Source organism: Thalassophryne amazonica, chromosome 13, assembly GCF_902500255.1.
Source record: "Thalassophryne amazonica chromosome 13, fThaAma1.1, whole genome shotgun sequence".
Classification (NCBI taxonomy): domain Eukaryota; kingdom Metazoa; phylum Chordata; class Actinopteri; order Batrachoidiformes; family Batrachoididae; genus Thalassophryne; species Thalassophryne amazonica.
In genome coordinates, this window is record NC_047115.1 from 94,400,097 (window position 1) to 94,427,096 (window position 27,000).

At 42.7% G+C, this 27,000-nt stretch overlaps 1 protein-coding gene across 1 annotated transcript in view; it reads right to left on the reverse strand.

Annotated features, from left to right (window-relative positions):
• The window catches only part of sec23ip (SEC23 interacting protein), a 51,909-nt gene that overhangs the window by 24,479 nt on the left and 430 nt on the right, over positions 1-27,000 (reverse strand). The window contains exons 2-11 of the mRNA XM_034184642.1: positions 17,492-18,000; positions 17,147-17,354; positions 12,280-12,473; positions 11,128-11,217; positions 10,907-11,027; positions 8,166-8,255; positions 4,792-4,933; positions 4,343-4,551; positions 4,163-4,251; positions 3,832-4,002 (exon numbers count right to left, since the gene is read on the reverse strand). Coding sequence (XP_034040533.1) covers positions 3,832-4,002; positions 4,163-4,251; positions 4,343-4,551; positions 4,792-4,933; positions 8,166-8,255; positions 10,907-11,027; positions 11,128-11,217; positions 12,280-12,473; positions 17,147-17,354; positions 17,492-18,000 — 1,823 coding nt within the window. The remainder of the gene's footprint in view (positions 1-3,831; positions 4,003-4,162; positions 4,252-4,342; positions 4,552-4,791; positions 4,934-8,165; positions 8,256-10,906; positions 11,028-11,127; positions 11,218-12,279; positions 12,474-17,146; positions 17,355-17,491; positions 18,001-27,000) is intronic.

Here is a 27,000-nt window from a genome sequence, read left to right on the forward strand (position 1 = left end):
GAATATATTCTCTGGGTTTATAAACGTTATTGTATTTGCGTTTGTTAAATTCCACTCATCTTAAAAGTAGCAGACACGGATTATCTGGAATTTTGTTTTGGCACGTTTTCAAGGCCTCTACTGCCATCTACTGGCCAGTAGTGTTCATGGTAGTTCATGGCAGTATTTGTCCTGAAGCTGAGCAAACACTGTATGATATTTTTAATCACAAGTTAAGTTTTTTCAAACTTAATTTACAAAAACTCTCGACAGAAGGATGCAAGGAATTTAGGGATTCCATCATCTACAGTCCATAATATAATCAGAAGATTCAGAGAATCTGGAGAACTTTCTACACGTAAGCGGCAAGGCTGAAAACCAACAATGAATGCCCGTGACCTTCGATCCCTCAGGCGGCACAGCATTAAAAACCAACATCACTGTGTAAAGGATCTTACCACGTGGGCTCAGGAACACTTCAGAAAACCATTGTCAATTAACACAGTTCCTCACTACATCTACAAGTGCAAGTTAAAACTCTACCATGCAAAGCGAAAGCCATACATCAACAACATCCAGAAACACCGCCGCCTTCTCTGGGCCCGAGCTCATTTGAAATGGACAGACGCAAAGTGGAAAAGTGTGCTGTGGTCTGATGAGTCCACATTTCAAACTGTTTTTGGAAATCATGGACGTTGTGTCCTCAGGACAAAAGAGGAAAAAGACCATCCAGACTGTTACCAGCGCAAAGTTCAAAAGCCAGCATCTGTGATGGTATGGGGGTGTGTTAGTGCCCACGGCATGGGCAACTTACACATCTGTGATGGCACCATCAATGCTGAAAGGTACATCCAGGTTTTGGAGCAACACATGCTGCCATCCAAGGAACGTCTTTTTCAGGGACGTCCCTGCTTATTTCAGCAAGACAATGCCAAGCCACATTCTGCACGTGTTACAACAGTGTGGCTTCATAGTAAAAGAGTGCAGGTACTAGACTGGCCTGCCTGCAGTCCAGACCTGTCGCCCACTGAACATGTGTGGCGTATTATGAAGCGCAAAATACGACAACGGAGACCCCGGACTGAAGTCTTACATCAAGCAAAAATGGGAAAGAATTACACCTACAAAGCTTCAACAATTTGTGTCCTCAGTTCCCAAATGCTTATTGAGTGTTGTTAGAAGGAAAGATGATGTAACACAGTGGTAAACATACCACTGTCCCAGCTTTTTGAAACGTGTTGCAGGCATCCATTTCAAAATGAGCAAATATTTGCCCAAAAACAATAAAGTTTATCAGTTTGACCATTAAATATCTTGTCTTTGTGGATGTTTTCAATTAAATATAGGTTGAAGAGGATTGGCAAATCATTGCATTCTGTTTTTATTTACATTTTACACAACGTCCCAACTTCATTGGAATTGGGGTTGTACCAGTAGTAAAAATCAATTCCTCAAATTTACTATTTTTGGATTAGACTTGTTAGAAACAACAGAATAAGGTTTAAAAACCTATTTAAAGTATTGCCAATGAGACTTAACTGTCTGTGTGGTGTAAAACTGTCTAAAACATTTAATGTGTAAAGCCTGCTTGAATTAAATTAAATAAATGAATCAGGAAGTCTGGTAAAAACTAACTGAAGGCATGGTTATTGTTTACAAGCAGTTAAATGGGTGTAGTTAGTATAGAACTTTTAAAGCCAGATTATCTGTAATGTAACTGCTCAGCTGTTTAATGGCCACTTCAGCTCATCTAGACAAAGCCAAGATATCGGTCTTAACCCACGACAGCCTTAGATTCCATCCAAGTAGTTCAAAAAAGATTTACTACTTCCTGTCTGGACTTAAATCAGGTTTGTCTGGCGCAGCGGTTTACTGATTTATTTGTTGGAAGTGATTTAAAAGTAGTTTGCCATCCATTTGACCTCAGTGCAGAAAAAAACCCCAAGTTCATTTTATTAAAACAAACATTTTCACAATGTGAGACAACTGACCGACTTGTTTCCATTCTTCGTTTAGGTTGTGATGTGGTACTGATGTGTGGCCCAAATGTGTCAGAGCGTCCGGACTCTCTGAGGTCCAGCGTCTTGCTCAAGAATACCTGAACACTTAAGTTTATTTTTTGCAGGATTTGGGCTCTATCATTTTTTTTTTTTGGCATCCATCCATCCATTTTCTTCCGCTTTATCCGGAGTCGGGTCACGGGGGCAGCAGCTCAAGCAAAGCCGCCCAGACCTCCCGATCCACACACACCTCCCCCAGCTCCTCTGGGGGAACCCCAAGGTGTTCCCAAGCCAGCCAAGAGATGTAGTCCCTCCAGCGTGTCCTGGGTCTTCCCCGGGGCCTCCTCCCAATGGGACGTGCCTGGAACACCTCTCCAGCGAGGCGTCCAGGGGCATCCGGAAAAAATGCCCGAGCCACCTCAACTGACTCCTTTCGACGTGGAGGAGCAGCGGCTCGACTCCGAGCTCCTCCCGAGTGACCAAGCTCCTCACCCTATCTCTAAGGGAGTGCCCAGCCACCCTGCGGAGGAAACTCATCTCGGCCGCTTGTACTCGCGATCTCATTCTTTCGGTCATGAGCCAAATCTCATGACCATAGGTGAGGATCGGAACGTAGATCGATCAGTAAATCGAGAGCTTTGCCCCCCTACTCAGCTCTCTCTTCACCACGACGTCTGATACAGCGACCGCATCACTGCAGATGCTGCACTGATCCGTCTATCGATCTCACGCTCCATCCGTCCCTCACTCATGAACAAGACCCCGAGATACTTAAACTCCTCCACTTGAGGCAAGGACACTCCACCGATCTGAAGAGGGCAAAGCACCTTTTTCCGGTCGAGAACCATGGCCTCGGATTTGGAGGTGCTGATTTTCATCCCGGACGCTTCACACTCGGCTGCAAACCGCCCCAGTGCACGCTGAAGGTCCTGATTTGACGAAGCCAACAGAACCACATCATCCACAAACAGCAGAGACGAGATTCTGTGGTTGCCAAAGCAGACCCCCTCTACACCCTGGCTGCGCCTAGAAATTCTGTCCATAAAAATAATGAACAGAACCGGTGACAAAGGGCAGCCCTGGCGGACGCCAACGTGCACTGGAAACAGGTTTGACTTACTACCGGCAATGCAAACCAAGCTCCTGCTGCGGTCATACAGGGACCGGATAGCCCTTAGCAAAGGACCCCGGACCCCATACTCCCGGAGCACTCCCCACAGGGTGCCCCGAGGGACACGGTTGAACGCCTTCTCCAGATCCACAAAACACATGTGGACTGGTTGGCCGAACTCCCATGAACCCTCAAGCACCCGATGGAGCGTGTAGAGCTGGTCCAGTGTGCCGCGACCAGGATGAAAACCACACTGCTCCTCCTGAATCCGAGGTTCGACCATCGGTCGAATTCTCCTCTCCAGTACTCTGGAATAGACCTTACCGGGGAGGCTGAGGAGTGTGATCCCCCTATAGTTGGAACACACCCTCCGGTCCCCCTTCTTAAACAGAGGGACCACCACCCCGGTCTGCCAATCCAGAGGCACCGTCCCCGATCGCCACGCGATGTTGCAGAGATGTGTCAGCCAAGACAGCCCCACCAGAGACTTAAGGTACTCAGGACGGATTTCATCCACCCCAGGAGCCTTGCCACCGAGGAGCTTTCTAACCACCTCGGTGACTTCGGCCTGGGTAATGGATGAGTCTGGATTTTGGGCAGATTTGGAAACTTCTAAATGGTATTGTTTAATAAGAAGGAAAGGTTGTTTTACCCCTGTGCCTCTTGACCAGTGACCACTTGAATAGGCTCCAGTCTATTCAATGAATGAATGAATGAATAAAATGGTGTTTTACTTCTTACAAAAGATTCAATGTCAATCTTCTCCTTGTCAAAGGTGCTCTTATACTCAGACAGGCCAAGATGTTCCAGCATGACAGAAAGATCCTGAAACTCTTCCCCGTCTTCTTTGGGTTCCTCTTCCACGGCTGGAGGCGTGTCAGCATTATGTGCTTGGGCAAGAGGAGCAGCCACCTGGTTTTTCATAAATGATAGGACTTGCTGTTATGCACTCGAACAGTAACCTTATTTATCACAGAAATTTTCCATGATTTATTATCATGCTAAGAAATGATTATCATAATAATGATGTTACCATGTGGCACTGATCAATCCAATCAGTCAGTGACCTCACCTGTTTGCTGTCTCCATTAGCAGTGGGTGTGGCTTGTGGATCAGAGGCCTTCTTTTGATTTGACAGCAGGTCAAACAGAATCAGGGATCCTACACAGGTACAACAGGGTGAAGGCAAACCATCAATGCCACAAACAGAAAAAAAAACAGAAAAAAACCTCCAGAGGACACGTCTGATTACCTAAACTGTGCCCAGCCACAGATATGCCTCCTGTGTAATCCGGGTTCCTCTTCAAGAACAGAGCATAAAGTCTGTTAATCTCCAGGGCAACCGCATCCATGATGGTCTGGCAGTAAGTGGGGCTGTTGTAGAAAAGCACATCTAACAAAGTCTCATTGGTAAAGTGACGTAAACGTCCAGTGCTGGGCAAGGTGATCTTCTTTATCCTCCTACAAACCGCAAAAAAACAAAAAAACAAACAAGTCTAGAATTTCTTCCACACACAGACCATAGTCCGCAGCCCAAATGGGTCATTAGATCAGGTACAAAAATGTTGTGATTGCGAGCAAACTGAATACGATGTATGTTCGACAGTCCAAAATATGACTGACAATCTACAAATTAATTCAGGATTCTACATCATTTATTCTTGTCAAACTTTCACTGGCAGTTAACCTGTGTCTCCTCACCGATCCACCCCGGTGGCGTCTCCGTGGAGAGCCCTGTGCCACTGAACAGGAAGGAATTCCACCCGGCTGATGGCGTCCTCTTCCAGGGGTTTCTTAAAGTGACTCTGCAGCAGCTTCAGCGACACGCTCCGGAAACCATCCACTGAAAATGCAAACACATCAGCCACAGGGACGTCGCCACACACGAGCCAGCAGAAGTTACAGAGCTTAAGATGTGCGACATTTAACCACCAGACAGAATTTCTCTTATGGCAAAAACAGTTTGTGCTTAATCAGAGACGGGTAGCTGATGAATTCTGTGCTCAACATAAAATGGTGATTATTACAGCAATCAGACTGGCAGCAATAAAAACCTGTAGACTGTTACATCACTGTCAGAAACTCAAAGTTTTACCAGTGACAGAAGTTTTGACTCATTCTATTTGCATAAGACAGTTTGGGAGCATGTGGCAGACTGTGGGCGGATACCATCCAGACTACCTCATCCACAACTGCACAATCGCATCCACAGCATATTTAGACAACAGTTAGATGACACAGACTGCTGTCAGGTGGCCATTAAAAGCATTGAAGACTGCCGATATCCAAATGTCTGGATGACAAACACGGGGGGGAGCGCCTGGTACTGGACATTGGAGTCCAACCAACGTATGGACCGGACTGACGCCGGCATCGGTCACTCACTCACGCAATCACATTGTCGCGCGTCCTCTCCTTCCCATTGCTACTGACCTCACGTGCATGTGTGTGCCTAGAACAGGTGCTGAAATGATCCCTCAGTGTGTGTGTGTGTTCACAACAGCTGAATGAGCCGCTAAACGTGAGCATGTGGCACAGGTATGCATGGGGTGCACATGTCTGCCGTTGTCAGACACTGAACCACTGTCAGCCACTGCTGCTAAAACTTTGCTGCATGCTAAACTTTGCTGCACGTGTGCACATGCGCCGCGCAGCTACCGGACCGCTTTTGTTGCTACAGCCTGCTGGCAGTGGGCCAAGCTTTCCCATGTGAGCAGGGTTTGTCAGATGCAGCCTTTCCAGTGAACTTTCATTTCTTCTCTTGTGTTTTTCATCTCAGCAGCACAACGCACCTCTGTACACCACGATGTACAGAGTTGGATTATCACATGGGATTTATTTTTGCTGTGGTTGTTTGCAGCACACAGCAGCCGGGTGAGAGGCTTTTCACCACAGGCTGTGGTCCTGACTCCTGTCCGCCCTGCGCTGTGAAACACTCCTGGTTCCGTGCTGGAGGTGAGATTCGTGTTTAATAATGTTGTCATGGGCTGGCAAAACAGTTCCACATCATCCCTCCTACAGAGTTAGAAGGTGATCAAGTAACAATATGTACATTACAGCGGTGAAATCTGTTCAGCTCCGAGCCTCTGACATGTGCAATGACGTGTTACTGTGCATGAGACCACAGAGGCGCAGCTGCCTGTGATGTGATGGGCACAATATTTCACATTATTTATGTCTCCCGTGGGAAGAAATGGAATTGTATCTGTACCGTAAGGCCTATTATGGATATTAAAGCCTGTTCAGATCTGCAGCGGCATACACTGCACACTGTTCACACCCACTGCACATGATGAATGCGTGCAACATACATGTTATTTATCAACATTTCCTTTGCCCTCCCTGGCCAGGGTCCAGTAAAGGTGGACACTAGGGATGAGGGAGTACACCACTATCTGTATCTTAAGTGTATGAATGAATATTTACTGAGCAGCCTCAGAATTGAGATTCAATGTTTTTGATCACAATATTAAAAGAACTATTTTACAGAACAAGTTTTTTTTATAAACTCAGAACATGAATATTCTTAAGGGTATGAATGAATAACAGAACAACCTCAGATTTAAGATTCAACGTAGTAGAAAGTTATGAACTACTAAGTATGCATGAACAAGAGTTGTCATACTCAATGCAGCTTTCTTTATTATTATTATTTTTTATTTTATGATCAAACTGTGATTTTTTTCCCAGTTATTTATTTATTTTACTACCTAACATTCTTTTCATGCAAACATCCAGTGATGGCAAACAGGGAAATAATCTGTCAGCCTTGTTCACTGTATTCTTTTCAAAAGCACCACATTCAGTAGGAGCAAAGTTTTTCAACTGACTTTATATCACCAGCCAGCAAACAAACGGTAAAAAAAAAAAAACCCAGACTGCAGTGGAGGCAGTGACCGACAACACGAGCTGCTTTCAGCTCCGTCTTGTCAAATGCACCGTGTACGATACGAAACATGTTCACCAAGTAACTTTAAATACCACACAAACCAAAACAGAGGTGAATTGAAGGAAAAAATAAGGAGTACTGACACAGCAACATAAACTAGTGTCAAGCCAAGCACAGAAAGATCCTGTCTGTGTGTGCGCGAGAAGCTGCAGCGAGACGTGTCTGTGTAGGGAGGGGCGGGCACTGTGTGTGACTGGCCAATCACAGAGTGTAAAGACAGTCAGTTAGCCAATCAGGATTTTCCTTCAGCACGAGCACAGATGAGTTTTACTCAGATCATGCTCGTGCTCGTCAAAAATGCTTTATCCGTACCGGATACACTAGTGGACACGTGGCACAACATGCCGGCAGGCTTTGCTGACTGATCGATCTCAGAGCTCAATCAACCACAATCAGATCATTTCAAATGCTGTTATGACACCATCAGAAAAATGCAGACTGCAATCAGATGGTGCACAAACTGCACATAGGCCGCTGTCCGATGTGCGTCCCATCTCGACAGCACCAAGACTTTTGAACTGTGCAACACACTCAGGACAGCTGAGCAAATGGGACCAAATATATTTGGTATACCAATATAATAATACCAATAATAAATAATAACAAGTAATAACAAATAACAACAACACCAAATATACATATATGTAGACTGTTCAGAGGCTGCTGTCCGTCCATGTTCAGACTGCACCTCAATACTTCCTGACTGTAGCTGGATGTGTCATTCTGACGCCATTCGGCGTATGTGTGACAGGTGTATAAGACCATAGGAGCTACAAGAAAAATTAACACATGAATATATGACCAATTTTAAAGCATAAGAGATAAAATAATATTTACATTTATCCAGGAACTTTCTCTATCATCTATCTGTAGCAGACCTGCAGTGGACAGATGACTGAAGCAGAAAGCAGCCTCTGACAATCAGTCATTCAGTGTGCCAGCAATCACTGCACAAAGCTGACATTCAAGTTCTGTTTTTTTAATCTTCTAGGACATTCAGTGTTCTTCCAGGACCATCTAAATCAGCAGTGCAGTGAAACCTGCAGTAATTCATTAAAGAGTACATGCACTCATGTACTGAATTCTGAACAACAAAAGTCAGTGTTGATGATCAGATGTTACTCACCACATTCTACCATGCTCCTAAACCTCAGATCACAGACAGGACCAATTCCATGAACCATGAACACAAGATGATCCACCTTCGGAAGCTCACCTGCAACCAGTAAATACAATACATAGACACTGTGTTTCCAAGACCATCACAAACACACACTGAAACACTGACCTCCTTAAACCTGGTAACAACATGAACTTTATACCTAAACTGCACTGCAGGATTATATACAGTAAAGATACATAAATTAGAAGGCAGAGTTGTGGTGAAATGTTTACATACACTCATCGACGTGAATGTCACAGCAATAATGGGATAATCTTTTTTTAAATTAATTTATTTTTTAAGGTGTGACTTTTCGGTGGCAGAGTTTCTTTCAGGGTCCCAACATGCAACACACATTTGGTACAGTTCTGGTCTCAGTGACAGCTGGGTTAACCAGACAACTGTTAGTAATCAGATAACTGCAATAATCTGATCTCTCACGTTTACACGACCGTAATAACCAGACAACTGTTAGTAATCAGATAACTGCAATAATCTGATCTCTCACGTTTACACGACCGTAATAACCAGATAACTGTTAGTAATCAGATAACTGCAATAATCTGATCTCTCACATTTACACGACCATAATAACCAGATAACTGTTAGTAATCAGATAACTGCAATAATCTGATCTCTCACGTTTACACGACCATAATAACCAGATAACTGTTAGTAATCAGATAACTGTAATAATCTGATCTCTCACGTTTACACGACCATAATAACCAGATAACTGTTAGTAATCAGATAACTGCAATAATCTGATCTCTCACGTTTACACGACCATAATAACCAGATAACTGTTAGCAATCAGATAACTGCAATAATCTGATCTCTCACGTTTACACGACCATAATAACCAGATAACTGTTAGCAATCAGATAACTGCAATAATCTGATCTCTCACGTTTACACGACCATAATAACCAGATAACTGTTAGCACTCAGATAACTGTAATAATCTGATCTCTCACGTTTACACGACCATAATAACCAGATAACTGTTAGTACTCAGATAACTGTAATAATCTGATCTCTCACGTTTACACGACCATAATAACCAGATAACTGTTAGTACTCAGATAACTGCAATAATCTGATCTCTCACGTTTACACGACCATAATAACCAGATAACTGTTAGTACTCAGATAACTGTAATAATCTGATCTCTCACGTTTACACGACCATAATAACCAGATAACTGTTAGTACTCAGATAACTGTAATAATCTGATCTCTCACGTTTACACGACCATAATAACCAGATAACTGTTAGCACTCAGATAACTGTAATAATCTGATCTCTCACGTTTACACGACCATAATAACCAGATAACTGTTAGTACTCAGATAACTGTAATAATCTGATCTCTCACGTTTACACGACCATAATAACCAGATAACTGTTAGTACTCAGATAACTGTAATAATCTGATCTCTCACGTTTACACAACTATAATAACCAGATAACTGTAATCAGACGAGACAGCAGGTTGTCCCCCTGTTCCTCTGGAAATGTGAGTGACAACTGCTTTTTCACATGCACAAATGTAAAAGTACAAAATAAATCAGATTAATGATTTACATGTACTGAAAAAAAGTGAGTATTGGGGAGGAACCTAGGTGTGTTAATCCGATAACAGCCACTATTGGATAAAGCATATTGGATTTTGTCGTTTACACGATCACTGAATAATCAGATAACGGCCAATAATCAGACAGAAACCAGATTTTTATGTGCATTTAAAAAGGGCCAATGTTTTATCACAAATTCAAGTGTTGACAGACCTGTACTTGAAAACACAAGATGACACCCCCCCTCCCCATACATGATGTTCAACTTTATGATATCCTCTAAAAAAAAGTTTATGTTTGTATGTCTGGTATTAGCATTTATGAAAAGGTTACAAGCAGATTTTCATTTGATGAAACCTGGTGCAAAAGCTATTGTTGAAAGATAAACAGGAAGTGGAATTAAATTTGAGTTGTAATCCATGTAACTATCACTTTATGATTCTGATTACCGTATTGATAACTAAGACATACTGGGAGGTGAAAGTACCTGCACCTGTGTCACAGGACTGATGCAGACAGAGATCCAGATCTGGTGGATTGTTCTTCTCTGATTTCCACTTAAGACAGGGGGAGGGGGTCTTAAAATAAAATAAATCTGACTGAAAGAGGCAGCACGGTGGCTAAGCTGTTAGCGCCACTGCCTCACAGTCACAACAAGAAGGTTGTGGCGTCACTGCCCGGTCTTTTCTGTGTGAACTTTGCATGTTCTCCCCATGTTCTCTCCAAGACAGCGTGAGAGCAAGTGCAGCCAGCACACTCAGAGAAACCAAGAAAGATAGGAACAAAGCTGCCAGCGACACACACACACACACACACACACACACACACACACACACACACACACACACACACACACACACACACACACACACACACACACACAAGCTGCTTCTTCTGTCACGCAAATCCACAAACACACATAAACAAGCTGCTGGTGACAGAGAGACACAGAGCTGTAGATGTATTTCCTAAATTTCTCTGGCACCGTTAAGGGCTGGAATTTATCAATACAGAGACATTTAATAATTGAGGCCCAGGGTTGGCACCCATCCTGAGCCCTACTGGTCCTTCCCATAAGTGCCAACTTGTACCATCACATTAAATTATCTGAAGAGATAGTGGACTACCGTCAGGCACTTCATCGTGGTCATCATCAACCCCTCTCTTGACCACTCTGGGCCTGGTCTGCCCGTCCTGAGTTGTACCCCACTCATCCGGCATGGAGGAGGGCTGAAACTGCACTATGACCTGCAGAAACAAACAGTCTTTGAATTCCACATTGAGCAGTGTCATAATCGTAATCACAGCAGCAGCACTCACAGCAAACAGCAGCGGGACAATCTCTTACCTTTGGATTATGCATAACAATAGTTTCTCCTGACGGGAACTCCAGGCGACGGTGCCACTGGTTTGTAGAAACAGCTTTCTTATATTCTGTCTGAAGGTAAAGACGGTACATAATGTTGCTGACATTATCTACTAACACAACAAAAGCTCAAAAACAATCAACACATAAAAAACTAGAGACAAAATGGCCCGCGTGCAGTATTATTTCCATGCAAAGTGCAGTAATATGTACTTGTATGGGGTGGGTATTTGGTTGAAGCCTTATGTGTTTGATGTAAACTGGGATATACAATGAAAAAATTGAAGATTGGCATAATATTTATTTAGAGGATGTGACAAACAGTGACCATAAAAAGTCGGTCACGGTCGCCAGCCTTCAAAACAAATGCAACCACTGGTGACCTTGAAATGGAGGTCAAGGTCACCGGCCTTCAAACCCATGCGAAGTACTCCTCCCAGGCATGTACCCACCAAATATGAAGTTTCTACGAGCAAAAGGTGCCGAGCTACGTTGCGGCGAACAAATTGCGGCTGGACAGGCGGACGGACAACCCGGATGCTATATGCATAAAAACAATCCATCAGTGAAGAAACGGATGAAAACATTAATAAAAATGGAACAAAAAAAAGTCTCTGTACCCTTATCTGTGTTCCTTACACCTGCTCTACCTACTTCTGCTCATCTGTGTAGCTTTGAGCCAACAAGGAGAATTATGGGTAATCTAACGACAGAGGGGCTTGCAGGCGTGTTGTCCTGTAGCTGCTCACTTAAAGGAGCTGATTGGTTAAATTTATCACTTTCTCTCAGGTGGCAGGTGTCAATCAAAGAAGACAAAACAATGAAGGAGACAAAGGAAATGTTTCTGTTGCTAAGCTTTTTATATTATTTCCTGATACTGCCCCCCAGTGGCAGCACAGAACAGTCTCTGAACACAGGTCCAGAAATAACACCAACACACTGCAGCACACAAGTAAAAACCACGAGTGTGGAATCTCTCAGCTCCTGATTGTCTACGTCAGAATGAAGTCATTTCTGTGACTAATTCAAAGAGAAACTGAAAAAAGCCGTGCGCGAGTTTCCTAGGCACCAGGGTTGTGAAACAGTTTTAAAACACCTATTTGTAGTTACACAGAAATTGGCAGTGAAACAAACCTCCAGCTTCTCGCTGAATTCCTCAGAGTACGGAATAAAGCGGCTGTCTGCATCGCCCTTGTAGAACCAGGTGCAGCGCCGGACCTCTGTAGGCTCCTCCTCCCAGTACACAGCGTTACGCAGACGGTCATACAGCTGTACGTCGTAGCGTCCTCCATCTGTACGTACGACGACATTTTCAGGATCCGGTTGAACTAGAAGGGGGGTGAAGAGGTGACAATAAATTCTGAGTTGTTTATAGTTTTACAATCTTTGTTAACAAAATATTCCTGTACTGCACAAAGTTCGTGTTCCTGAGGTGCTTCCCATGAAAAACATCTCTTTTCACTGGTGCATTTAACTAAATATGAATCCAGCTGCTTTTTTAATGACATTTATATCTTGTTAATGGATTCATTTCTGTATTGAAACAGATAATGTCATCAGATACAGTGAGTGAACAGTGATTTGCAGTCATTCTACTTGAAGTTACCATGTTTCTGGTGTCACAGACCAAATTGTCCCCCCTAAAATTTGGTCCGCCCTGCCTCCACTGCGCATGTGTCATTTCGAAGCACAGCTGCTCATCTGAGACGGAGTCTCTTCACCCAATGTGAACAAATAGATTAATGGATTTATTAACCATCAGATGACAAAGTAAAACCACTTAAATCATTCTAAAGTCAGTTTTAAGCAGAAACAAGGCAACACTGACGCTTTGAAATGACAGACGCGCAGTGAACACATCAACTAGCAGCTCGTGTAGCTGCGGTGCTCTGATCGCTTCATCAGTCTTTTATGATGAAACAATGCTGAATTTATGCGGGTATGATTGTTGCACAAAAGCTTCAGATATGTGACGCTGAGAGAGATTGAGAAACGAGGTGATAATCGGTGAACCGCGGCTAATGACGCATGCGCAGTGAAGGCAGGGTTGACCGATTTTTAGGGTGGACCATTCGTTCGGCGACCCCGGATTATAAATGAGCCTGCTTTGAAAGTGAGAGAACAAACACATAAAGCTGTTACCTGTCAGACAAAACTCTGGATGATTCTAAAAGAAACAAACAATAACCACACGGTTTTCTAATCAAAACACTGTGCACGCGCAAAAGCTCGCATGTACCACTAACAGGAACTATCGGACATTAATAAGTTTATTCCCGTGTACAGAGCATGCAGGATTTGCAAAAAAGTGCCACACGTGCAACCCCCCTGCCTTTCTTGAAGGAAACCCATTTGGACTATGAGCCTGATTTTATTTTTTCACTTTTTCATATTGGGCCCATAATGTTGAAAACACATGAAAATGAGAAATCTTTAGAAATAGTTTGACTTCATTTGGAATGAGCCTAATATGTACAAATGAGAACAAAATTATGAGCCCTCCTATAAAATTTAACATTTTCTTCAAAACTATTCCAAGTTCTTTTTGAACAGAGCAAATAATTATCAGCACAGCATCTCCAAACATCATAGTTATATTTGGGATGTTTAGTGCATCTGGAACTGGGAATCTCCTCAAGGTGGAAGGAAACATTAAGAAAGAAGGATATGTTAAGATTTTGTTAAAAAAACAAAAAAAAAAAAAAACCCTCAAGCAGCCAGCATCAAATCTGGGTCTGGGCCGTCGCTTTCTCTTCCAACGCAACAACAAACCAAACACACATCCCTTCTGATGAAGAACTACCTCCAGAAGACCAAAGTGAAGGTTACTGACTGCGCTGTACAAAGCCCAGACAAATCCCAGTGAAAATCTGTGTCAATGCCAGAAGACCATCAAATCTGGATTATTTTGAGAGATTGGCCAAAGAAGAATGGGCTGGGATTCTTCAGGAGACGACTACAACAAATGACTGCAGCATGTTATCAAGCAAAAACGACACACAACTGACTTAGCATCAGAGGGGCTAATAATTTTGACACAGATCGTTTTTGGTTTTGTGAAATAATTTTGTTTCTGTGTGCAAAGTAAAATAATGTAAACACCCAAAATAAAACTAGGATGTTTAGAAATGCTGTGTTGAAAATTGATTGCTCTGTTATAAAAGCATTTGTGAAAATTTTGAATAAAACCTTAAATTTCATAGCGATGCTAATAATTTTGGCCTCCTCTGTACATGCACACGCACACACAGGTTTTAATTCTGTTGTTAAGCTCTGACGTAACGCATCATGTGATAAATCTGTTTCCAGGTCCAAACAAAACAACGATGACAATTGTAGTGGAACCTCAACATACAAGTTTTTTTTTTTAATACGAGCCGTTGCTCAGTCCATCTTTTTGTTTGGAATATGAGCAGAAATCTGAGTTACAGGTCACGCTTTGGAGAAAAGAAGGGGGAGAAGCTTCTAGTGCGGACATTAAAGCAGCGGATTTTGCTGCACTTGTTGCGAAGGAAGGCTCGTATGTCCTGCAACAAGTGTTTAACTGTGACAAAACTGGATTATTCAAGAAAAAAAATGCCACGGAGGACATATATAACAACAGAGGAGAAGAAGCTGTTTCATTGACTGGTCGCCCTTCAGCACTTTTTAATGTCACTTGTCTGTCACATTTCTGCAACATTTTGAAAGGCAGACAGAAGCAAACCTCCTTGGATAGGTTTTTATCCAAAAGACCTGTAAGTTTACAATTAAAGTTTCATCTGTATGATCCTTTTAAGGATCTACAGTTTAAGCTTAGTTTGTGTTTACAGTGTGCGCAAACCTCCGTCCCTCCCTTCGACTCCGCCTCTGTTAACCATATTTGTGTTTCTAAGGTAAAAACACTTAATAAAATTTTTTTCTTTTACTTTATATATTTTATTATGCACTAGAGCCTGACCGATATGGCTTTTTTTGAAGCCGATGCCGATAACGATATTTGGATGAAAAAATGCCGATAATCGATAAATCGGCTGATTTGCCGATAGCCGATAAAATTATTTTTTTTTTTTAATGAATAAAATGTTCTTTTTGGGACCCTTAACAAAAAAGGTATGAGCTAAAAGCTAAAGCTTTGTCCTCATATTGATTAACTTTAGAACAGAGAATAATTTTCAAGTTCAAAATATGCAAAAATGCAATTGGAGCAGTTAGGGGGCTATTCAAATGGGCCAACTAGTAAGATATCATTCCTGAAAACGATCTTTGCCATATCACGTGAGGTAAATCTGCTTTACGATTGGATTTTGGAAAACCATGTGACGGAGAACCAATTCCGATTGGACACTCACACTGCGCACGTCATCACACATCTTCTTTGAGGAGTACCAAGATGGCCGACAGTGGATCAAAAGTCCGCAGAGTTAACTTCTCAGCAAAAAAAAAAAAAAAGTAAGTTTCTATCTCATATCATTAAAAAGTTATTTACAATTTAGTAAAGCTTGGTCCCAGCCGTCGTATACGACGGCGTTGGCCCCAGAGGTTTAATGGCAAACGGCAGTAATTCCCATAACTCGTCCGGACGACCACTGAATCTGAATGTTTCAACCTCTTAGCTGTAAATGAAAGTTTTTCATGTTAGAAATAAGGTCTACACAACATGGGCTTAATAAAAAGTGTGTCCGACGCAATGAAGCACATTTGACACATTACTACATAAACTGAGTTAATCAAACTGAGTTGAACTGAAACGGGAGAAATGTGGGGTGAATGTAATCACAGTTATTACAAACAACATCCTTATAAACTTACTTGTATGCTTTTGTCAGCCGATCAGTGCAGTGTGACGGCGAACTACGGGGGCCGGTGATGAACACATTTAAGCAGGGGTGTAAGCACCTCTCAGTTGAATGGAGTCAGAGCTCCATCTACTGGACAAACGGTGCAAGGACATTTTACATTGCCGACACAAACATTATTTCAGTAGCTGTTCTGTTTCTGAGAAATTATCGGCGTTCTATTGGCAAAATTTCGGCCGATAGCGAGTACTTTGAAAAGGGCTTATATCGGCCGATATATCGGTTGGGCTCTATTATGCACAGGTAAAATATGTCTGTTAATAAAAAAAAAATATTTTTTCATAATTTAGAGTGATTTGGGGATGTTTTACAAGGCTAGAACGGATTAAAATCATTTTAGTTATTTTCAAAGGGGGAAATTAGCTTGAAATATGATCAGATTGGCTTATGAGCTTGGTCACGGAACAAATTAAACTCATAAATGAAGGTTCCACTGTACTATTAAAATGTAATTTTTTATGCTTTTCATCACGTTAATAAGAGACTGCATCCATGAGACCCTGACAACTTGCTAAAACAAATATTCCAAATAATCTGTGTCTGCTACGTATAACCTCCGTGGAATTTAATAAACGCATCCGAATTTCAGACATCTTATATTACTCTGGAACAAAGAGGACAAACAGTGTTGTAAAGGACGTTAAAGTGCAAACTTCACTTTCCTCCGAACGACATGAACAGGAAGTGATCGTAGCTCACAGCAACTCCCACTGAGAATAACGGAGAAACGACCTGAGCCTCTGGCATTTTTACATAAAACAAACACAACAACGTCTAAAAACCCAGTTAATATATCCAGGAGTTTTAGGCACAATATACAGAGTTTTATGTTGCGATGTTAATGGTGGTGTCCGTGTGCAGCGGTTTAAGTGCAGCCTGATCAGAGCAGCTCAGTGCAGTTCTCAATGTTAATGACAGCGCGCCTTTTTTGTTTGGACCCGGAAGTTGAAAATCATATGATGCGTTACATCACACTTAACCAGATACCTGAACATTCTCAACTTGATTTGTTCACTTCATACACCATATCTCCTTTGAAAACCTCCTTGCACAATTTACTTTTCCAGTAATAAACTAATCTCAAATGGAGTTATTCAGACACAACTTTGACATTCTCTTAGAAAACACACTGGGCACACAGCATGAACTGCAAGTCTCTATACCAGAGTTGAAGATTTCTTCAAGCTGCATGGAGTCAATGACACTGAAAGGAAGCCACACACTCTTTGATTCCACTGGTTTGCAGTAAAACCAGTGGGGCTGAACGGGCTCGTAGACGTTGTAGTTGTATGGCATCATGGGAGCTGCAGGGACGATGGGTCCAGTACTGATGGGGGGAGGTAAAGGTGTCTGAATCTGTGTTGGGGAAGGCTGTGAAGACAAGAGCCTTCATGAGAAAGGTTTCCGTCTTACACAGTTTTAACATTTCCGATATGTTGCAGCTTTAGCATCATCAACGAAGTATCTGACATCGTAACAACAGGTGGACATGGCTGCTGATGAACTACCTTTGTGAACGTGGGTCCTGACAGAGGGAATGTTTGCGGTGGAGCGCTGAGAGAGTAGGGAGTCTGCTGAGGCGTGTGAGTCAGCGGCAGGACCTCCGGGGCCGGAATATAAGGGCTGACTCTACTGCTGGTGGGGGTGTGCCGGTACGGGTTGTGACTCTGCTGGTGAGTCTGGGGTGGCGGTGTGCTCACTGTGCTGAAGGGAGGAGTGTGACGTCCTACAGGAGACTGATAAACTGTACTGCCAAATGCTGGAGGAGTTGGGTTCATTTGTGAGGCTGCAGGAAGCGGGGGTGGAACCATGCTGGCACTGCTGGGAACAGAGGCTGTACCAGTTGGAGCTGGTGCAGCAGACAGCGTCTGTGGTGGGCATGTAGACTGGCCTATGGATGCAAACGGGTCCGTGCTGGTTACAGGGCTGGAGAAGTAGTTGAATGTTGAGGGAACTGGACCACTCCCAGATATCTGACCGAGAAAGCTGTCTTCTTCTCCGACATCAGTGGAATCATCTGAGGAGGATCAAATGGGTGTGACACACATAAAACAGCTAAATACACATGGCACCACGGCTGAAGTGATCAGTCAACTAATGTGTTAAAAACATATTCAGACATGTTACTCATTATTTTAACGATTTCTCATAAAAAAGTGTCAAACTTTTATTTTTGCTTTCCAGCTTTTGTTTTACATCACTGGAAATGGAATACTTTTCAGTTTCTGAATGCCAGCCAGGCAAAAAACAAGCAATCTGTAAATGTCACTTTGGTCTGTGACAATTTGTGCATTAAAAAAAAAAGCTTATTTCTCTGGTTTTCTAAAAACTCAACATTAAAATAATTCAACCACTTAATAAACAATATAAAACCCTCAAGGACAGTAGCTGCACACATACGTAGGTTCAAACCTGGACCCAGATGGATCACAATCACGTGTTGGATCCCGGCTCATTTGCTACCTAATATTTATACATGTGGTGTAAACTGTGATTCAAAATGACCTAGCAGCATTGCATGAGGTGCAATTAAACAAAAGTTTCAGATTGCCACACACTAAGCACTTAACTATATTTAAGTCACAACTAAACAGCTCGACCTGAACACTGTGCTGCCAGGTAGATATTTGGACAGCGACAATATATCTGTAATTTTGCCTCTGTACACCACCCATCCATCCATGTTCTCAACCGGATTATTCCAGTAAAGGGTCACGAGGTAGCTGGAGCCTATCCCAGCAGTCTTTGAGTGAGACAGGGTACACCCTGTACAGACCACCAGTCTATCACAGGAGTTTAAATGAAACAATCAAGATACAGTTGATAAAATAAGTAAAAAAAAAAAAATTTCTAAAGGTGCTATTGATATGAGATTTTCATCAGTTGTCCGTAACAGCCCAAGTAATCCGCACATACAAAGAAATCTAAACAAATAAGTACACAAATGAAATTGTGTGTAACAAACAACAGGGACAAAACAGGGAAAAATATTGAACACGCTTACTAAAATTGATTTAATACTTTGGACAAAAGCATTTGTTGGTAATGAAGCTTCAAGATGCCTCCTATAAGGAGAAACTAGTCACATGCATTGCTCAGGTGTGACTTTGGCTCATTCTTCCACACAAACAGTCTTCAAATCTTGAAGGTTCCATGAACCTCTGCTATGAACTCTGATCTTTAGTTCTTCCCACAGATTTTCTGTTGGATTCCAGTCAGCTGATTGGCTGGAACACTAGAAACTTTGTTTTCATTCTCTGAAACCAACAGAGTTTCCTTGACTGTGTGTTTGGGATCATTGTCTTGCTGAAATGTCCACCCTCGTTTCATCTTCACCATCCTGGTCGTTGGCAGCAGATTTTTATCAAGAATGTCTCAGTAGATTTTTTCCATTCATCCTTTCTTCAGTTATATGAAGTTTGCCAGTGCCGCGTGCTGAAAAACAGTTCCACCTCCAAACTTCACTGTTGGTGTGGTGTTTTTGGGGTGATGTGCAGTGACATTTATGGTGTCTATTCCAAAGAGATTTTGGTCTCATCTGACCAGACTATATTCTGAGTATTTCACACACTTGTCTAAATGTTGTGCAGTAAACTTTAAATGAGCTTCAAAATGTTTTTTCTTCAGCAATGGAGTCTTGCCTGGAGAGCGTGCATACAGGCCATAGTGGTTGAGTGCATTACTTACTGTTTTCTTTGAAACAGTTCAGTTGCTCTCCACAAGTGATCATTGGCTCTTGGACAATTTTGATAGTTTTTGGTTCTTCTCACCTGATTGTGGCAGGTTTATGGTGAAATGATCTTTCGACTTCCAGATTATGACCCCAACAGTGCTCACTAGAGCATTCAGAAGTTTGGAAATCCCTCTGTAACCAATGCCATCAGTATATTTTGCAGCAACATGGTTGCAAAGATTCTGAGAGAGTTCTTTGCTTTTACCCATCATGAGATGTTTCTTGTGTGGCACCTTAGTAATAAGACATCTTTTTATCGCACATCAGATGGGACTGAACCAATTGATATTAACTTGCACTGGGAAGGGGCAGGACTACTGCGTTTTAATTACAGATAGATTTCAGCCTGCGTCTTGGCTTTCCATGCCTTTTTGCACCTTCCTTTTTTATGTGTTCAATACTTTTTTCCTGTGTTATTTCACATTATCATAACTTAATTTCTGTACTTATTTGTGTTGGTTTCTTTATGTGTGTATATTACTTGGGTTGTTACTGACATAGAGTGAAAATTCAATGTTAATAACACCTTTAGAAATATATTTACTGAGAAAAATGTGATGTGTTAAATACTTATTTTACCTGCTGCATGAATTATTTATTGGCCGTCATCTTTAATTAAAAGGGATTAACAAATATATTGGATTATTCATTAAAGAATGACAGCCATTTCTATAAGCAGTCCCAACATTTCCATTTTCCATCCCTCTATTGGTTTACTCCAATTAAAGGACATGGGGGGGGGGGGGGGGGGGGGGGCAGGAGCCCATTTTAACAGTCATAGGGCATGAGGCAGGGTACACCCTGAGGCCAAAAGTACCTTCAAAAACGACAGTAGCTGGCAATGAAATGGCTTATCAGTTTAGCGGCCAATTCCTTATGGCCGCTGAAAATGAAGGGACACTATGATAATGGCTGTAATTCCTAAATGGTTAATGAAATATTTTTATGAAAGCTTCTGAACTAAAGCCGAAAGTCCACATTACAAGCACATCCAGACTGCTTAATTTCAGATCCATTGCAGTGGAGAAAACTCCACACATTCCTGAAGCAGGTTGATACTGATGTGGTACAACACTCAAACCATAAACTACACTACCCAATGTCATAGTTCACACAGAACCCTAACCTGAAGTTTTGCACTAGAAATTCATCAATATCCTCCTATACAGCTTGGATGACATGACGTTGCTCTTTAGCTTGTAATAATTATGGTGGTACGAGAAAAAGAAACAGCTACTTTGAAGAAAAAAAAACCCCCCCACAAAACTGGGTACTCCTAAGGAAATTATATATTTTGTTGGCATTGGCTATCCGTACGTAGCCATATTTGATTAGTGAAATTCGACTGGTATGTAGAATCTCTCTCATTGGTCAATATGGGCAATTCTGTGGTAATGGAATTACAACAGCAGCAGAATCTGGACATATGGCATCTAACCATGACAGATTAGCTCAGACTGTAATTCCATTACCGTAGAACTGCCCATATAGGTCATGTGACCATGAGGCTACGTACTTCTGTCAGGCGTGGCACAAACCGAGCAGGACACAAATGCAAAACGCTCACAGACTGGTGTAAGAAAAAGGTTTAATTACAAGCTGGGATTCGGTACACAGGAGGTCCAGTAGCGATGGCAAAGGTACAGACAGACGTGAGGCTGAGTCCAAAAAACAGGCTGTGGTCAAAAAACACGGCGTGGAGGTAATCAGAGGCAAAGACAAGTACAAGGTCGAGAGCAAAACAAGGTCAGATACCTGCAAGCTGAATACAAGGCAAGGACGTGAGTGCTGGAAAGTGAAATCATTCAACAATCGAGCAAGGGACTGTGAGACTGTGAGGGCTTAAATAACTGGTGATGGAACAAGACAGGTGTCAGGGAAGGTTCTGGAAGGGGGCGTGACCAGGGAAGACAAAGGTAAGTGCAAGAGAGTGAAGGCAGGAAAACACAGTGGAGTGATGAAAGTAACAAAGACATGTGAGCAAGTGCAAGAGCGGGAGTGATTGAAAATACAAAGCAGACAAACAAAGTGTGAGACAAAAACACAATGGCTGGTGCAGTGATATGAGTGGGAACATATTTGGGCTGGCATGAAAGAAACGTAGAACAATGACCAGAGCTAAAACAGAATCATATAAACCATACCTGACAGAACTAAGATGGCACTAAACAAAGAAATCAATTATCTTAACTATAACCGGAGTGAGATGGATCAAAATATAAAAGTGAATGCAATAAACAATGGTGAGATGACAGTATAAACTAAGACTGAATAATGAACAGAATGACAGCCAGTGACTATAAGATATAAATAAAAGGACTTAACAGATAAATAATAAATGGAACATAATCAGAGGTAAATAATGACCAACACCTGTGACAAAAGCAAAATACCAGAAATGTGATAAACCGAACTGTAGACCAAAGCATAAATAAACAGGAAAAACTAGGACTGAAGTGACTAAGTGAACATGAATGACAAATACCAGGATAACAGAAACAAAACTAATGATAACATAAGCATGACAACCTGACATGAACATGAACCAAGATCAGACATAACCTAAGCGGGACTATACATGACTAAAAGACAAAAGGCTCAGAACATGAAAGATGAAAAAAAAAAAATCCAGAATCAGAACAGCTGGCCCAAATGGGCCAGATCACGACAGTACCCCCTCCCAATGGGCCGCCACTGGCGGGCCCCAGAAAAACCACACCCGCAAGCCGACTATGGGTGGCGGGATGGGGGAACGGCAGGAGGGCACAAACAACCAAGATGATGGGCTGGAATCCAAGAGAACTGCCTATAAACAGAAACGGTAAGCTGGGCCGAACAACTAACTGGGAAAAACCAACCCCCACTAGGGGCCAATCTGGTACAAATGAGGGAAGAACCGGGCAAGCGGATAAACGGGCAAACGTGGCATCCGGAGGACGACCATGAGGCGGGCAACAGTGAAACAGAGAGGCCCGGAGGCCGGCTACATGATACAGCAGGCCCATGGTAACGGATAGAAGAACCCTGAACAACCCCTGGTGAGTTGGGAAGTCAGTCCTCGTGGGTAACCTGAGCTACAGGAGACACAGGGGAACGCCCAGGACAGGTGGCAGGAAACGTAAGAGGCCCCGGGTCAACCTTAGGGCACAAATGGCAACTTGATCAACACTCCCTAGGGTAAAAAAACCTATGCAGCCGTAGTGGATACAGTGACTCTATGAACTTGACAAATGCACAGAGAGAGAGGAACTTTCTCATGAAAAAGCTGTTTAAGAGGGGGAACCTGGTAAAATAAAAAACAGCCAACCCACACAAGCAACTGAGGAAAAGCGAAACTGCTGAAAGACACTGGAAACAAAACCCAAGCGATATCTGAAAGTAACATGTGGAGAAAAATATAAAGACCTGCACTGGATGTACCCAAAAATAGCTAACCCAATCACTGAACAGAGAAAAAAAAAAAAAAACCAGTAAACAGCCTGAGGGAAAATCTTGCTTACATAAGAAACATAAAAAAGGGAGAATCCAATGAAAAGAAATGCTATGAGGGTCAAGAGAAAATAAATCAACAGCACAACCCCTAATGGAGCAGAACTGAGTAACCATGGACCTTAATAGACAAAAAAAAACCTTTGAAATGGACTGAGGGAGCCGACAAAACAGGACAAACAAACAAAAAAATGTGCGCGAGAGAAATGCTTAACCAAGGCTTGCATTCAGAAGAAAATCCAGTGACACGTACTCAGGGGGTAACCAAAAACAAAGACTTTACAAAAAGACCTGGCTGAAAACTTAAAACTGCAATTACGGAGATGGAACCATTTCAAATCAAAATGTAAACAGTGCACGGTCCAGAAACATAAAGGCACACAGAAAAACAAAATAGAAAAAACTGTCAAACTCCTAGAGGCGAAGTTCTTAGCCCAACCAAAAAGGTACTGACTGGAAAGAAAATAATGTTTTTCTGGTGGACACAACAGGTGGAATATTTTAAGAGCCATTATTACGTCAAAAAACAAGCAAACAGTCCTACCAGCAGAGTCGTCTTCATTCTTCCTTGAGAACAGTACCGAAACTTTGGCGGAGGGTGGAAGTGCCGGTGGAGCAGATCTGATGAGATCGCCTGAAGATGGGCGTGGCGCAGGTTCTAACAATGATGCTGATGATTCCGGAAGAGGGCACGTTGCGGGAGATGCCTCACAAGGAGCCGTGATGTTTTCCAGTAGCTCTGGCAGTTCAGACCGCGTGAGCGGTGCCGGCGGCTCTGGAAGTGAATGTGTGCTACAGGTTCCCAGCGGTATGAGCATTGGGACTGCTGAGGCATGGAGTTCCTCCCTGGAGCCATCACTGAAGACAAGGGAGAGGGTGACAGAGCTGCTGCGAGCTGAGGAGATGAGAGCATCTGCGGAGACGATGAGCCGACAGTAGGCGCTGGTGTGGTCAGTTGCTCTGCGCCTGGTGACGCGTGCTCCACGCGATTCATGGCCGAGGGTTCAGGGGGTGAGAGCTCTCCTTCCAAATGCTGAGGAGCTGTGACGTTTCCAGCAGGTGCTTCAAAATACATGAACGGTTCAGCTTGGAAAGGAGGCGGGGACCCGGGGGAAGCCCCGGGAAATGCAGATATGCGTAATGATGACGTAGACTTTCCCGATGGCTCTGGGGATGAACTCACTGACGTCATCCCTTCCTAAGGGTCGGGCAAAAATTGCGCTTCTAAGCTGGTGAGTGAGGAGTATGCAGGAGCCGAGGCGAGCACTTCCTCCTTGGTGCTGGGATTGGAGCTTGGCGAGGCATTTGTGGCATCACTGTGGCTGACGGGCCATGCGCCTGTCCTCCTGGCTGCTGCGGTCCGGGGGGCGTCTGCGTGACTAAGCGTCGTGGAGCTGGGGTAGGGCATGGGCTGGGCGTGGTTAGCGTCGCTGCAGGTGACAGTTGGGGATCTGATGTGGATGAAGGCGGAAGTGTGATAGCAGCATCAGAGAGGATGATGGAAGGAGGCGGACTCAAACCGGGTTCATGTAGTTCAGACTCAAACAAAAAATACATGGGATCTTCAATATATAGTGGGATTTGACCTTGAACAAACAGCACCTTGATATTATTTAAGTCTGGGTACGCAGACACAATGTCAGGCTCAGCCTGCAGAATTTCATCTAAAGCTGAAAAAAATACATTGTCTGCGCCAATGATCTGAACTGCCCAAAAACTCAAAACAAGTCCTGAATTTTGAAAAATACCGTGGCAATTTCTTGAAGCCTCTGACCTTCAGCCTCAGATGTCGTCTCATCCTCAATGTCCTCCCACTCTGAGTCACTGTCTGTGAGTGAGAGGCTGGATGACAGGTGGCGTTCGGGCTGAGTAATCCAGGCTGGGAGCTTTCCTGCAGCAAAAAATTCATCCAGCCTTTCCAGGTCTGGGAAATACTTACACAGCCAAGTGTTCGCCTCTACCAGGTCCAGGGCTTGATTGAGATAAACTTCTTCTTGGGTGTGATGCAGGAGCGGAAACAGTCCAAAAAAATGTCAATTTCTGAAAAAATGTCACAGATGGTGGCAAAATCTGCAGCTGAGACAGCAGGAAGAGAGTTTGCTGTGTCCATGATTGGCTCGATTGTTCTGTCAGGCGTGGCACAAACCAAGCAGGACACAAACGCAAAACGCTCACAAACAGACTGGTGTAAGAAAAAGGTTTAATTACAAGCTGGGATTCGGTACACAGGAGGTCCAGTAGCAATGGCAAAGGTACAGACACACGTGAGGCTGAGGCTTGGTCCAAAAAACAGGCTGTGGTCAAAAACACGGCGTGGAGGTAATCAGAGGCAAAGACAAGTACAAGGTCGAGAGCAAAATAAGGTCAGATACCGGCAGGCTGAATACAAAGCAAAACAAGGCAAGGACGTGAGTGCTGGAAAGTGAAATCATTCAACAATCGAGCAAGGGACTGTGAGGGCTTAAATAACTGGTGATGTAATTAGTGGAACAAGACACAGGTGTCAGGGAAGGTTCTGGAAGGGGGCGTGACCAGGGAAGACAAAGGTAAGTGCAAGAGAGTGAAGGCAGGAAAACACAGTGGAGTGATGAAAGTAACAAAGACACGTGAGCAAGTGCAAGAGCGGGAGTGATTGAAAATACAAAGCAGATAAACAAAGTGTGAGACAAAAACACAATGGCTGGTGCAGTGATATGGAGTGGGAACATATTTGGGCTGGCATGAAAGAAACGTAGAACAATGAACAGAGCTAAAACAGAATCATATAAACCATACCTGACAGAACTAAGATGGCACTAAACAAAGAAATCAATTATCTTAACTATAACCGGAGTGAGATGGATCAAAATATAAAAGTGAATGCAATAAACAATGGTGAGATGACAGTATAAACTAAGACTGAATAATGAACAGAATGACAGCCAGTGACTATAAGATATAAATAAAAGGACTTAACAGATAAATAATAAATGGAACATAATCAGAGATAAATAATGACCAACACCTGTGACAAACGCAAAATACCAGAAATGTGATAAACCGAACTGTAGACCAAAGCATAAATGAACAGAAACAAAGTAGGACTGAAGTGACTAAGTGAACATGAATGACAAATACCAGGATAACAGAAACAAAACTAATGATAACATAAGCATGACAACCTGACATGAACATGAAGCAAGAGCAGACATAACCTAAGCGGGACTATACATGACTAAAAGACAAAAGGCTCAGAACATGAAAGAGGAAAAAACAAAGTCCAGAATCAGAACAACTGGCCCAAACGGGCCAGATCATGACATCTACATGTATTTGCTATTGATACGTAGATTACAAAACTACGTTAACCCTAACCATAAAGCTGTGCTACGTACGAGTAGAATTTGGAATTATTAATACAGCTAATGTATGAACAGTCACTTCCTATTGCATATGATAACATCAAATCAAAACTATTGGAAAATGTAAAAAATATGTATATTCTCCTTAATCTCAAAGTGAAAACAATCCTGTAACATGACTTAAATGAAATTAAACTATAAGACATAACAATGGACAGCAGAAGAAAACATGCAGCGGCTTAAATTACTTTTACAGCCATTCTGTCTTTGTCAGGTTACGTGGCAGTCAAACAAATCAGATTTCTAAAATGTAACCTGGGTTTGTTTTCACTGTGGTTAACGTGCAGAGTGCTCAAGAGTTTCAAACGGCAAAACGTGCATTAATATTGACAATTTTAAAAAGAAATACTCTTATATATGATTAAAACGAGGATGTCGTGTTAAAAATGAAAGA